At 48.7% G+C, this 13,355-nt stretch overlaps 1 protein-coding gene across 4 annotated transcripts in view; it reads right to left on the reverse strand.

Moving 5' to 3' along the window:
- Positions 1 to 8,828: 8,828 nt before the first annotated feature.
- Positions 8,829 to 13,355, reverse strand: part of FOXN1 (forkhead box N1) — a gene marked incomplete at its 5' end in the record, with an annotated part of 53,132 nt that continues 48,605 nt past the window's right edge. For 3 of the 4 annotated variants that reach the window (XM_079955962.1, XM_079955963.1, XM_079955960.1), the window contains 2 exons: positions 8,829 to 10,518; positions 12,387 to 12,884. In XM_079955962.1, the coding sequence (XP_079812088.1) occupies positions 10,229 to 10,518; positions 12,387 to 12,884 (788 nt within the window). In that variant the 3' untranslated portion in view covers positions 8,829 to 10,228. The remainder of the gene's footprint in view (positions 10,519 to 12,386; positions 12,885 to 13,355) is intronic. The other variant, XM_079955961.1, reaches the window with a different exon arrangement.

Below are 13,355 nucleotides of genomic sequence, written 5' to 3' on the forward strand. Positions count from 1 at the left end.
TTTTTCACAAATGGAAAGCTATGTAGAATAATGGAATTGTAGGGCTGGGGAGGACCCAAAGGTTGTCTCATCCAGCTCCCAGCAGTGTAGGGATCCTGTCCGCAGCCATCTCTGGGTGGGCTCGAACCACTGACCCCCCTGGTGAACAGCCAGGCCTATTGGTGAGAAGTGCTTTTAAGACACGAGGCTGGGAGGGAGAGGAGGAGTCTGAAAAGCTCTCTGCCTGGGGGCGGCCAGCCTCCCAAAGGAGTGGGGGAACACTCCAAATTGCAGCCTTGCTGGTTGGACAGGAGGGATCAATGGTCTGATTCGGCTGAAGCAGCGCCCTGTGTCCCTACTTCATTCATCTCGCTCTGCTCACGTCCTCCCACTCCGTCCAATGGAAGGCGCCCACAAAAGCTCCTGTAATAATAATAATAATAATAATAATAATAATAATAATAAGAAGAAGAAGAAGAAGAAGAAGAAGAAGAAGTCTCTTCCGGTGCCGCAAGACTTCCACAGAGCCACAAAACGGACATATTAAATGCACAGAAGCTTTTCATTGATTGGGCTTTGGGGAGATAGATTTTTAGCATCCCCTGGCAAAACGCTCTTAAGAAGTGTTTTGATTTTCTTTTTTGTGTGTGTCTCTTTTGAGTTGTGGGTGTGCGCGTTCGCATGACCCAACTGCTGTGTTAATAATATTTGAATGCGATGATTTAGCTGCGATTCCTGCATCGCAGCGGGTTGGGCTAGATGCCCTTCAGGGTCCCCTCCAAGTCTACAGTTCTCTGATTCAGTCACTGGGAATCAAGTTCCGGATGTGACACGGTGAGCTGCAATGCATCATTTGACAGGTAGACGTTAGGATTTCTCCTTGGGGACATGGTAGCAATGTCCACCGTATCAATTCCCCTCTTGCTTAGCTACCAGACTCGTATCAGATTTCCTAGGAACATGCAACGCGAGCTGCCAGAGCGCTGAGTGGTCTGCAATGCTGAATTTGGACCAAGAGAATTGGGTGATTATTCCAGGGAAAATAAAATAGGATTTATAATAGCCAGGTCTTCCTTGTAGAAATCGGAGGTGCCTAAAAGAGATTACAGATGAGTGGAGATTTTAAAGGGCCACATATAAGAAATGGGAGAAGGGGCAAACCATGAAGGAAGGGTATAAGTGAGTAACCAACTCTTGCAGGGAGAAGGTTAGGCGAACCAAAGCTCTGAAGGACTCAGGCTTGCAGGAGAGGTCATAAATTTAAAAGGTTTCCCCCAGTGGCTTTATTCAAAGCAAGAGGAAGAATAAGCAAGGAGTAGGTCCCCTTTGGGGGTGGAAAATGGAGAATTGCTTTTGGTTGACAGGGAGAAGGCAGAGCTGCTTGGTCATCTACGTCCAGTCTCCAGACATGGCTGGGCTCCCATCAGCTAGCATGACCAATGGTTAGGGATGTGCAGCCCACAAATATCTTGAAGGCATCACGGATGCATCCCATTCTTGGGTGAAAGGGGAATTGTTTCAAAACCGTTTTGCATTTCCACTTACAGATTATGGGGTGTGCTTTTTCTGGGTGGGATGGGAAAGGACTTTGGAAAAAAAGCAAACTTTCACTGGAACAAATGTTTGCTCTCTTGTAAAACTGTAAAAATGATAAATCGCCCAGCAGTGGCACAAACATCCCTCTCCAAACACTTGAAAGTAAACGAGTGATCCAAAATAAACGAGCTGGTGTTTTCTTTGCCTGTTTTTCACTCTCCTTTATTTGAGGACGTCTCTAGAGGATGTGTGGTGCCGTGGTTAGAGTGTGAGGACCTGGGAGAGACCAGGGTTCAAATTCTACCCCCAGCCTCTCACTCAGCCATGAAGCTCTCCAGTTCTTCCCCATTGCCTGGTTTTCAGAGGCAGACTACCTGGAGGGCCACATTCCCTCATCAGAAACCTCCTCAGGGCCACATGCTGGTGGGGTGGAGCCAGAGGCAAAGGTGGGCGGAGCCAAGGCTGCATGAAGTCCGTAGCAGGTGACACGGCAGCCCTTTGAAACTCCCAGATTTCTATATGTACACGAACACACGGAGACATATATAAGAACATCACATGATCCCGAAACAGCTGGATGAACCCAAGCACAATTCAAAGTGTTGGTGCTGACCTTTAAAGCCCTACATGGCCTTGGTCCACTATACCTGAAGGAGCATCTCCACCCCCATCGTTCAGCCCGGACACTGAGATCCAGCACCGAGGGCCTTCTGGCAGTTCCCTCATTGCGAGAAGTGAGGTTACAGGGAACCAGGCAGAGGGCCTTCTCGGTAGTGGCACCCGCCCTGTGGAACACCCTCCCGTCAGATGTCAAGGAAATAAACAACTATCTGACTTTTAGAAGACATCTGAAGGCAGCCTTGTTTAGGGAAGCTTTTAATATTTAATAGGTTATTGTATTTTAATATTCTGTTGGAAGCCGCCCAGAGTGGCTGGGGAAACCCAGCCAGATGGGCAGGTTATAAATAAATTATTATTATTATTATTATTATTATTATTATTATTATTATGGCGGCCTGCCTAGTGCAGCATCCTGTTCTTGCAATGGTCAACCTCATGCCCCAAAAGGAATTCTGCAAATGGGATCTGAGTGCAACATCAAGTCTCCAGTTGTTCCCCATTGCCTGGTATTGAGAGGTAGGCTGCTGCTGGGCTTGGAGGTTCTGCTGTCACAATAGACCTCCACAGTGCTTTTTTTTTCTAAAGAAGAATGTTTAGGGGTACTCTCATTTTCCTACTCCTATTGAAATGCTGCCCTTCAATGAGGCCAAACTTGAATGCACAAAATGTTGAGGGGTGTGCGTACCCCCAGGAAAAAAGCACTGGACCTCCATAAGAGGAGCCTGCTGGATCATGGCCATATGACCTTTGTTTAAAAACCTCGAATGAATGGTTGGAGGGAAAGGGGGGGGGGTTCCCACTGAGCAATGCCTCCTTGGAAGAGTCTTGCTTGGGTCTTGCTCTGAAAGGAGTCTTGGGGAAGAAGATAGCAACCTGGATAAACTTCAGGGGCTTAGGGCCATCACAAGACCATTTGGGCGAGTGCCCATCTTTCTGTGGGCAGAAATGCAGCCTTTGCAGGCATTGTGGAAAATGTGCAGCTGTGGAGCGAGACAGCCTGACTTTCGCAAGAACCGATTTGACCTGGGGCTGACACCACATCCCCTTGAACAGGGATAGGCAACCTAAGGCCCGTGGGCTGGATGCGGCCCAATCGCCTTCTCAATCCGGCCCACGGACGGTCCGGGAATCAGCGTGTTTTTACATGAATAGAATGTGTCCTTTTCTTTAAAATGCATCTCTGGGTTATTTATGGGGCATAGGAATTCTTTCTCCCCCCCCCCCCCAGGCCACCACATGGTCTGAGGGATGGTGGACTGGCCCATGGCTGAAAAAAGGTTGCCGACCTTGAACCACAAAACCTCCATGTGTGGTCTCGGGCACGGCTAGATGTCTGTCCATCTTGGCCTCGCCAATCCCTATCTGTAAAATGGGCGTATGAGTGAGCTAACTCTCACAGGTCTTATCGCTGCCTATTGTAAAATTGCAACACAGCAATCCCAGCTAATGAATCCTTGACAAATGGCCACCTAAGCTCTGTTTAAAGACCTCCAGCAAACCGATGAATCAAAGGAGATTCTGACTCAACATTAGGGAGAACTTCTTGCTGATAAGAACTGTTCAGCCGTGGAATGGGCCACCTCAGAAGGCGGCAGACTCCTTCGTTGGAGGTTTTTAAAGAGGCCGGGTGGCCATCTGTCAGGATTTCCTTTGTTGTGATTGCGGCATTGCAGGGGGTTGGACTAAATGACCCCCCCCCCGGTGTCCCCGCTCTATAATTCCCGTGCACCAAAGCTCTCTCCCCTCCTGTTGTGCCTGGCATCTGGTATTCAGATGCATCACTGCCTCTGACCATGGAGGCTGGGCACAGAGCCATCTCTAAGTGCCAGGCAAAAACATCCCTTTCCTCCCAGGCCTCTGGCTAATTAAACCATCTATGTGTGTGTGTGGCATTGCTTTTGTTTGTTACTATGGTACGTGTTGTATTTTCATTTTATAAACCACCCTGTGATCCTTGGATAAAGGGCAGTACAATGGTACCTTGGTTTACGAACTTAATCCGTTCCGGAGGTCCGTTCTTAAACTGAAACCGTTCTTAAACCGAGGCGTGGCTTTCCCTAATGAGGCCTCCCTCTGCCAGTGCCCTTCCACCATTCGGCTTTCATTCTTAGACTGAGGTAAAGTTTGCAAACCGGGACACTACTTCCGGTTTTGCGGAGTTTGCAAACCGAATCGTTCTTAAACTGGACTGTTCTTAAACCGAGGTACCACTGTACAGTGGTACCTCGGGTTACAGACGCTTCAGGTTACATACGCTTCAGGTTACAGACTCTGGTAACCCAGAAATAGTACTTCGGGTTAAGAACTTTGCTTCAGGATGAGAACAGAAATCGTGCTCCGGCGGCATGGCGGCAGCAGGAAGCCCCATTAGCTAAAGTAGTACCTCAGGTTAAGAACAGCTTCGGGTTAAGAACGGACCTCCAGAATGAATTAAGTTCTCAACCTGAGGTACCACTGGATAGAATTATAATCATCATCATCATCATTAAAGGTCAGAGGCTGAGCCGTTTTTGTGGATTCTTTGCCACCCTGGGCTGCCCTCCAGATGTGTTTTGGCAAAGGCTGCATCCCAAACAGGGAATCAGCAGAGAGGCCTCTGAGCAGGCTGCCTGCCTGAATCTGTTTTGCCTGGGCTGCAGAATGGGAGCCCCAGTGAATCACCAAAAGCTAGAAATGGCATGTTTTGCAGGTGGGTGTGCTGGGCACTGGGACTGGCGGGCATTGCACAATGACGGAGGGCTGACAAAGCAAGCCACGTGTGCCTTGATGAGGGAAACGGTTGGGCAACCCCGTTCACACAAATCGGCAGGAAGAAGAAGATTTGCTTATATGTGTCTCTCTTCCCCTCAAGAAGCGCAAAGTTCTTCAGCAAGGACCAGGAAGAACGATGTACAAAATCAGGGCTGGGGGTGGAATGAAGCAGTGGATTCCGTGTTTGCAACATGGCAAAAGCATATGCGCTGCCTGGGGTTCCTTTTTGCCATGGACCCATGCTCAGTGCGAAAATGTGCAGAAAGGAAAAGGCGCAAGCCCAGCCCTCTGGAGTTCACTTGAAAACCATCGCTTCCCTTGCTGGACTGCCTTGTGGTGCTGGCGACGCACAGGCAGCTCTTTCCAAACAATTTAATCCGCTTTTAATTTGAAATATGCCCCTACCCAATGCTATGAGCATGCATGTCCCTGCGAGTTTCTCTTCTGCCAATTGTGTCGCGTACAAATGCAAGGCAGAACGAAGGGAAACAATTGAATTGCAGGGGGTTCCTTCCAACTCTACAAGTATAAGATGTTATGAGGTCATCTACTAGAGACAGACGCTTTTTGGTGCTGGCAGCCCCAGAGGGGTCTCCCAAGGGCCCCTACAACGACCTTCATAGGTGTCAAGTGAAGACTTTGCCAGTCGTAAATATTTTCCACTGCTTTTTAAATTCGTTGCCATTCACTGTCACTGGTTTTATTCTGTGTTAGAGTTCAATTTTCTATTGTATTTTACGTTTTTAATTTCCCCCTTTGCAAACCACCCAGACGCCTTTGCCGTTAGTTATTTTATTTGCAATATTTATATATCACCTAAGCATTGGGACTCACTCTGGTGCACGGGGCCTGCTTCCCCTGGCTCTCCCTGTGGGTTTCAAACACCCTGCCTTCTCAGTGCCGGATTTACGTATAAGCTAAACAAGCTATAGCTTTGGGCCCCACTCTCTTAGGGCCCCCCCAAAAAATTAAAGGAAAAAAAACTGGATATGCATTTCCAAAATATAAGATTAAAAAAAACAACCTACATACATTGTTTTGTGTTGTGTAGGTTCCTATTTGTTATGTGCAAATGGCTTTAGATACCTATTAGGTCCATAAATTACCATGTATATAGCATATATTCAACACAAAAAACAGCAACAATTTGTTGTTGATAAAGGACAGCCAGACATATAAAGGGCCCCATTACCTTCCATAGCTCAGGGCCTCATCAAACCTAAATCTGGCCCTGTTCCTTCTATCAGGAAGCTCAGGTGGTGATTGCCAACAGATTGAGGTCCTAAAAATGTAAGAAAGTACCTGGCTGGGGCAGGCCAGCATCCCATCTATCCCGGCCTCCTGTCCTCATGGTGGCCAATCAGAGGCCCCCAAGGGAAGCCCCAAAGCACAACCTGAGCCCGACAGCAGCAACCCTCCATCTGTTCCCCATCCTCTGGTATCCACAGGTAGACTGTCCCTGGTCATGGAGGTTCTGCTATCAGACTAGACCTCCCTAAGAAAAGCCTGGCTGCATCAGGCCAAAAGGGGCCCGTCTAGTCCAGCCTCCTGTTCCCACAGTGGAAATCCATGCACAGGACTTCTGCGCAACATCCACTGGAAGCCCTTGACTCTGCAAGTGTGTGTGTGTGTGTGTGTGTGTGTGTGTGTGTGTGTGTGTGTGTGTAAGGGGGCTGACTTGCTGTTTATCAATAAGCAAGTATGACTGTTGCATTTTTATACCCTTAAACCGCCCTGTGGTCTTTGGATGAAGGGTGGCATATAAATTTAATAAATAATAATAATTAAGGATTATTTACTTTTGTGAGAAGGCGGAGAAGGAGACCAGCTCTCAGGGAGCGTCAGCTCTTGCCACACACACCGTTGCGTAACCCTGTGTTGCTCATTGCCGGAGATTTCTCCACCAGCTGCTTCGGAGGTCACCAGCCCTTTCTCCCCCTTTTATCTCCTCCCCGCCCTCCATGCTTTGCCAGGCGACCCATAAATACCCCTCCCTTGGGCGGAGATGGAGGCTCAGAACATCTGCATCTCTGGCAAGCCTCTGTCTCTTTAAATCCCCCCTGGGGGGTGGGCAGGCAACGAGAGAGCCATGTCTGTATCTGTGGGAAAATTGGGAAGGCGGAGATCGCTTGACGGCAGGCATGGCCCACGGGAGCCACTAGGGGGAGGCAAAGAGCCACTGGTTTGATGGCAGAAAGTGAGGAGGAATTAAAGAACCTTTTAATGAGGGTGAAAGAGGAGAGCGCAAAATATGGTCTGAAGCTCAACATCAAAAAAACAAAGATCATGGCCACTGGGCCCATCACCTCCTGGCAAATAGAAGGGGAAGAAATGGAGGCAGTGAGAGATTTTACTTCCTTGGGCTCCATGATCACTGCAGATGGTGACAGCAGCCACGAAATTAAAAGATGCCTGCTTCTTGGGAGAAAAGCAATGACAAACCTAGACAGCGTCTTAAAAAGCAGAGACATCACCTTGCCGACAAAGGTCCGTATAGTTCAAGCTATGGTTTTCCCAGTAGTGATGTATGGAAGTGAGAGCTGGACCATGAAGAAGGCTGATCTCCAAAGAATGGATGCTTTTGAATTCTGGTGCTGGAGGAGACTCTTGAGAGTCCCAAGGACTGCAAGAAGATCAAACCTCTCCATTCTGAAGGAAATCAGCCCTGAGTGCTCACTGGAAGGACAGATCCTGAAGCTGAGGCTCCAATACTTTGGCCACCTCATGAGAAGAGAAGACTCCCTGGAAATGACCGTGATGTTGGGAAAGATGGAGGGCACAAGGAGAAGGGGACGACAGAGGACGAGATGGTGGGACAGTGTTCTCGAAGCTACCAGCATGAATTTGACCAAACTGCAGGAGGCACTGGAAGACAGGCGTGCCTGGTGTGCTCTGGTCCAGGGGGTCACGAAGAGTTGGACATGACTAAACAACTAAACAACAACAATTATGCTTTAGCTGGGATTCCTGCTTTGCGGGGAGGGGGGTGTTGGACTAGATGACCCCAGGGTCCCTTCCAACACTATGAATCTAGGATTTTATGAAAGGGGAAAGGGGTTTGGCTGCCTGTCTCTTTGTTCTCCACAGGTTTGGGCGTCACTAGAGAGATCAACACCCAACTTGGCCCAAGCGTTCACCCAGTGCGGTGGGTGTGGCAATTTACATTGACCAGTCACTGGTGTGACTGGTCCAAACTCACAAATTACACCATCTATTTAAAAACCACAGTTTTGAGGGATTATTTTTTAAAAAATCCAAGACAGTGCTGGGCTCATTCCCTGCTGGTAATGTTATATATGTGTTTGTATCTGCAGCTATATATAGCAAATGGCTTTCCTTTCAAGAAAATGACCCTTATTCCTTGCCCATAGCAATACATTTGTTGCGTGTAAGACTTTTCGGAGCAGGAATCTGGTGGCAAATTGCTGGCAGGTAGTGATGGGTGACCTGTCAAATTCAGTTCTTCTCGATTTCTCATTTTTTCAGACCTGAGTTCCATTCTCCACAAGGCCATGTCAGATTGTTATATATACCGTATATAATGTCATTGTGATACCAATCAGCAGTTTAGCATGGATTTCTTATAAAAAACATTTTTTTGGAGGTAACTGTGCCCCAAAGGCACATTTTTGCAACAGTTTTCCTTCTCTCTATTATATCCATTTTTTCAGCATGCATTATTCCAATAGATGCATTTTTGGAACCATGACAAAATTTGGCAAAATGCAATTTTCGCAGATGTTTTGTTTGTGGAGAGTGGGAATCAGGCCGGCCCAGGCATAAATGCGAACTGAATTGGATTTCTCCCCCAGTGCAGAGAATCTGATGAAATTAATGGGGAAGACTTACACAGGCTGCTTATGGCTCAGTCTGTGTACGTGAAAGAAAGCAAACGTATCGACTTCCCACTGTATATAAGGAAAAGAAGCAGTTAAAAATGAGCAGGTTCACTGTTTTATTGAAACGAACAAGGCGTGTGTTTTCTTGTGGGGGATTTGTAGTGCAATCCAGGATGAGCCCATTCAGAAATAAGCTACACTGACATCAAGGAGGCTTACGCCGGACCTTGGCAGATGACCGCGGAAGGCGGCAGGTTCTCTGTTTTTAAACAGAGGTTGGATATCCACCTGTCAGATTATCGAACTGTGATTCCTGCTAGATGACCTTTGGGGTCCTTGCCAACTCTACAATTCTATGACTCTACGTTGATCCATTTTATTGAATTAAGCTAAATAGCCTTAAGTTGATTTGGAATAAATGCATAGTTAATTGTGACTGTCTTGAATTCTATTGGGTTACAGTCGTACCTTGGAAGTCAAACGGAATCCGTTCCAGAAGTCTGTTCAACTTCCAAAATGTTCCAAAACCAAACCGCGGCTTCTGATTGGACAAAGGAAGCTCCTGCAGTCAATCGGAAGCCCCGTCAGACGTTCAAGTTCCCAAAGAACGTTTGCAAATCGGAACAATCACATCCGGGTTTGCGGCGTTCGGGAGCCAAAATGTCTGAGTTCCAGGGCGATCGGGATCAAAAGTACGACTGTATTGTCTTCTGTAGTAGGTCACCCTCGTCAGAATAAAAATTTTGATAAGGGAGGATAGGGCATGGGGCACCAGGGATTAATTTATGGAGCCGAGGGTGGTGGTGGTGGCCCACTGGGTTAGAGACTTCATCCACATATATATTTTGCTAACTCTGCCACAGCCCCTGTACATCACACACCCTCGAGGCCCCCAAACCTACTTCCAAAAGGGCACTGAAGTTTGTGGTTGCTGAGCAGAATGTTGCAGGCTGAGGGGTATTTGAAAAGAAACGGGCTTTGAAAATAAAGGGGAACGGGAGTTTGCTTGCCACCTGACTTCTTCCCTGTGAGCCTCGGCCAGGTTTTCTCCAGGAACGCTGGCTTGACGCCGACATGGAACTGGCTTGTTTTCTGCTGCTCCTGAAGGGAGAATCCAAAGCAATGGATTCAATTGCTAAGAAAGGAGAGTGTAGCGAAACATCAGGAATAACTTTCTGACCATAAGAGCTGCTCAACGGAGAAATGGACTCCCTTGGAGGTTTTTCAGCAGAGGTGGGACAGACATCTGTCAGGGGTTCTTTAGTTGCAATTCCTGCATTGCAGGGGTTGGACTGAATGACCTTTGGGGGTCCCTCCTGAATCTACAATTCTAAGGTTCTGTGCATATCAACATATCTGCACCACGGCACTTGGGCACGCCTCGGGTTTCTGCAGTACGGGTCCAGAAGCAGTGAGTTTTGTTTTCTTGCTGGGCATCAGTGGCGGACTTGGGTTGGGGTTCCACACCCAACATTGGCAGGGACGATGTTTGGCCTGGCGGCCTAGACCAAAGCCACCGGTTTGGAGCCGGAGTTATTCAGGAAGGAAGGCGATCCCGTCTCCAGGTCCATGAAGGCAGAGTAGAGGGTGGTGAGGTGGATCTCAGGCAAGCTGTGGTGCTGAGTGTCACCGTGTGCACCGAACTTCCCACTGTTGTCATCATCCATCTGGCACAGGGTGGAGAAGCAGGGGCCAGGCGCCGAGGAGGAGGAGGAAGAGGAAGAGGAGGAGGCGATGAGCACTAGGGGGTCGCTGGCCAGGCTGTCATCCTTCAGTTCCTCCCATAGGTTTCCTGCAATGACAGAAACAGACTTTGCTGGATCATGCCAAAAGGAGTCCCCGCCTAGGCCACCGTCCTGTTCTCTCAATGGCCAAATGCCCCTAAGGACCTAGGAACCGGGACAGACTGCCTCTGGGCCTGGCGGTTCCATAAGGACAGAAGAGCCTGGCTGCTGCAGGATCAGGCACAAGGGGGGCCCATCTAGCCCAGCCTCCTGTGCTCACAAATGACCATTATTACAAGTCCATTAATATACAGTGGTACCTCTGGGTGTGAACGGGATCTGTTCCGGAGCCCCGTTTGCATCCTGAAGCGAACACAGCCGGCGTCTGTGCGGGTCATGATTCGTCGCTTCCGCGCATGACATCAATTTGAGCATCTGCGCATGCGTGAGCGGCGAAACCCGGAAGTAACATGTTTGGTTGCTTCCAGGTCATCACCGCCGAGCACAACCTGAAAACGCTCAACCTGAAGCAACTTCAACCCGAGGTATGACTGTAATGTATTATATTATATTATAATATTTATACCCGGCCCATTTATACCCGGTTTCCCCAGCCACTCTGGGCGGCTTCCAACAGAATATTAAAATACAGTAGTCTATTAAACATTACAAGCTTCCCTAAACAGGGCTGCCATAAGCGGAACCTGAGTGCAACAGCAACTCTGGTATGTAGTGGTAGACTGTCCCTGAGCAGGGAGGTTCTGCTATCACAACAGACCTCCGTAAGAAGAGCCCTGGTGGATTAGGCTGAAGTCCTTTCTAATCCAGCCTCACTATGTGGACAACCAGGTCTCCCCAAAGGGAATTCTGCAAGCAGGACCTGCAGGCCAAAGCACCTCTCCTTGCTTGCCGTTCAGAGGCATTTGTGGCATGCACTGGGTTGATGGACGTTGTTCCATCGATCTGTGGCATTTGATCAGCACCTGTCTAGTTAGCGAGGGAAGATCCTGGGGTTTTTTATGTCCTCCCTGGCTGCTTAAGCAGAATAGACGCCATCCGCTAGGGCAGGGCAATATCTGGTTTTCAACATCATGCTATATCACCAGCTAAACGTAGCAATATACCGATACAGTGGAACCTCGGTCGTTAAACGCCTCCGTAGTCAAACGTTTCGGCTTTCGAATGCCCAAAACCTGGAAGTGCAGTGGTACCTCTGGCTACAAACTTAATTCGTTCTGGAGGTCCATTCTTAAGCTGAAACCGTTCTTATCCTGAGGCGCGCTTTCGCTAACGGGGCCTCCGGTGCGCGATTTCCGTTCGCATCCTGGGGCAAAGTTTGCAACCAGGAGCAGCTACTTCTGGGTTAGCGGAGATCGCAGCCTGAAGAGTTCGTAACCAGAGGTGCCACTGTAAATACCCCAGTTTTCGGAAGCCGAACGTGCTATGCGGCTTCCGTTTTGATTTTCCATATTGTATTGAGGCTTCCGTATTGAGCTTTCGGTTTTTGAACATTTGGGAAGTCGAATGGTCTCCCGGAACGGATTACTCTCAAAAACCGAGGCTCCCCTGTATATCACGATGTCTGAAATAAGGAGAAGCATTGGCTGGCTGCACGGTTTTCCCCACATTGTGATTTTTACATAGCAAAACACACACACCTACACACGATTTGTGACAATACTGTATTGCCAGGTCAAAAATTATGAAACCGACATCACGATATGGATTCAATCCTTGATCATCACTGGATTAGGACTGGGAGAGGCTCCCTGCCCAAGACCCTGGAGAACCCTTGCTGCCGGCCAGTGCAGACATTACTGAGCTAGATGGAGCAGTGGGCTGACTTAGCAGAAGGCAGCTTCCTCTGCTCCTATTCAAATCAGGACCCATGAGGACTAGAACCTTGACTGGACTCCCTTGAAGCAGGGCTGCGCACCTTGGAGCTCGAAGTCAGTGAGCGAAGGGTTCAGGGCGTCCACGTCGTGGCTGAGGTCGCCTTCTGCCATGGGCACCTCCTGCAGGGTGGCCCGTGCCATGGCCAGCATCTTCATCCCACGTCCCGGAGGGGCCTGGGTGCCCCCCGGCGGGGAGTCTTGGCCCTGGTGTCCGTTCTGGGCGTCTGCGGGAGGGAGAAGGCTTTGAGAGCCGTCTGGCTGCAGGAAAGTGGGCGAGACCTGGGAAAACCCTTGGGGAGGGACCCCGTAGCAGGAAGTCTGTGGGGCCCCCAGCATGCCGGGCTGCGGGGGCTTGGAGGAGAGGGCCCCATGGGCGTGGGGGGCACTGGAGGAAGATATGGGGGCCTCACACAGGGGGTGATGCTGGAGCGGCAGCCCCCGGGAGATGGGAGGACTCGCCAAGCCGCTGTTCGGGGTGCAGGCCAGAAGGGTAGACCTCAGCTTGTCCGTCTTGTCCCCTATCAGGTTGTCCAGTTCCTCTAAAACACAAAGAAAAAGAAAACAAAACAAGCCATGTTTATTCCTTCATTTCTGGGGGTTGGGCTGGATGACCTTTGGGGCGCCCAATTCTGTAGTTCAATGTTTCTAAGATGTGTTAATTCTGCCTGGGGTGGTCTTCTGCAAGAGACCAGGAGATCTGCTTTGAATCATGTCAGAATTGGGCCTTTATTACTATTTTTAATCGTTTACTGATTATTTTATGATTATCAGCAATAATCCATAAAATTCTTCTGTAGGAAAAGTTCCACCCAATCATATTATTCTGCAGGAAAATATGACTTTTAAAGTTTTTATTTATCCTTTTACAACATTTTCACAAATTACAAAACTTAAACTCTACCCTTCCCTTCCCTGGTTCATTTCCATTTCCCTTCACTGCTGCGTTATTCCTTATTATTTCTTTTCCAGTTCTTCCCTCAGTCTATAGTTTAACTGCTCAATTTATTCTA

Source organism: Podarcis cretensis (genome assembly GCF_951804945.1).
Source record: "Podarcis cretensis genome assembly, chromosome: 15".
Classification (NCBI taxonomy): Eukaryota; Metazoa; Chordata; class Lepidosauria; order Squamata; family Lacertidae; genus Podarcis; species Podarcis cretensis.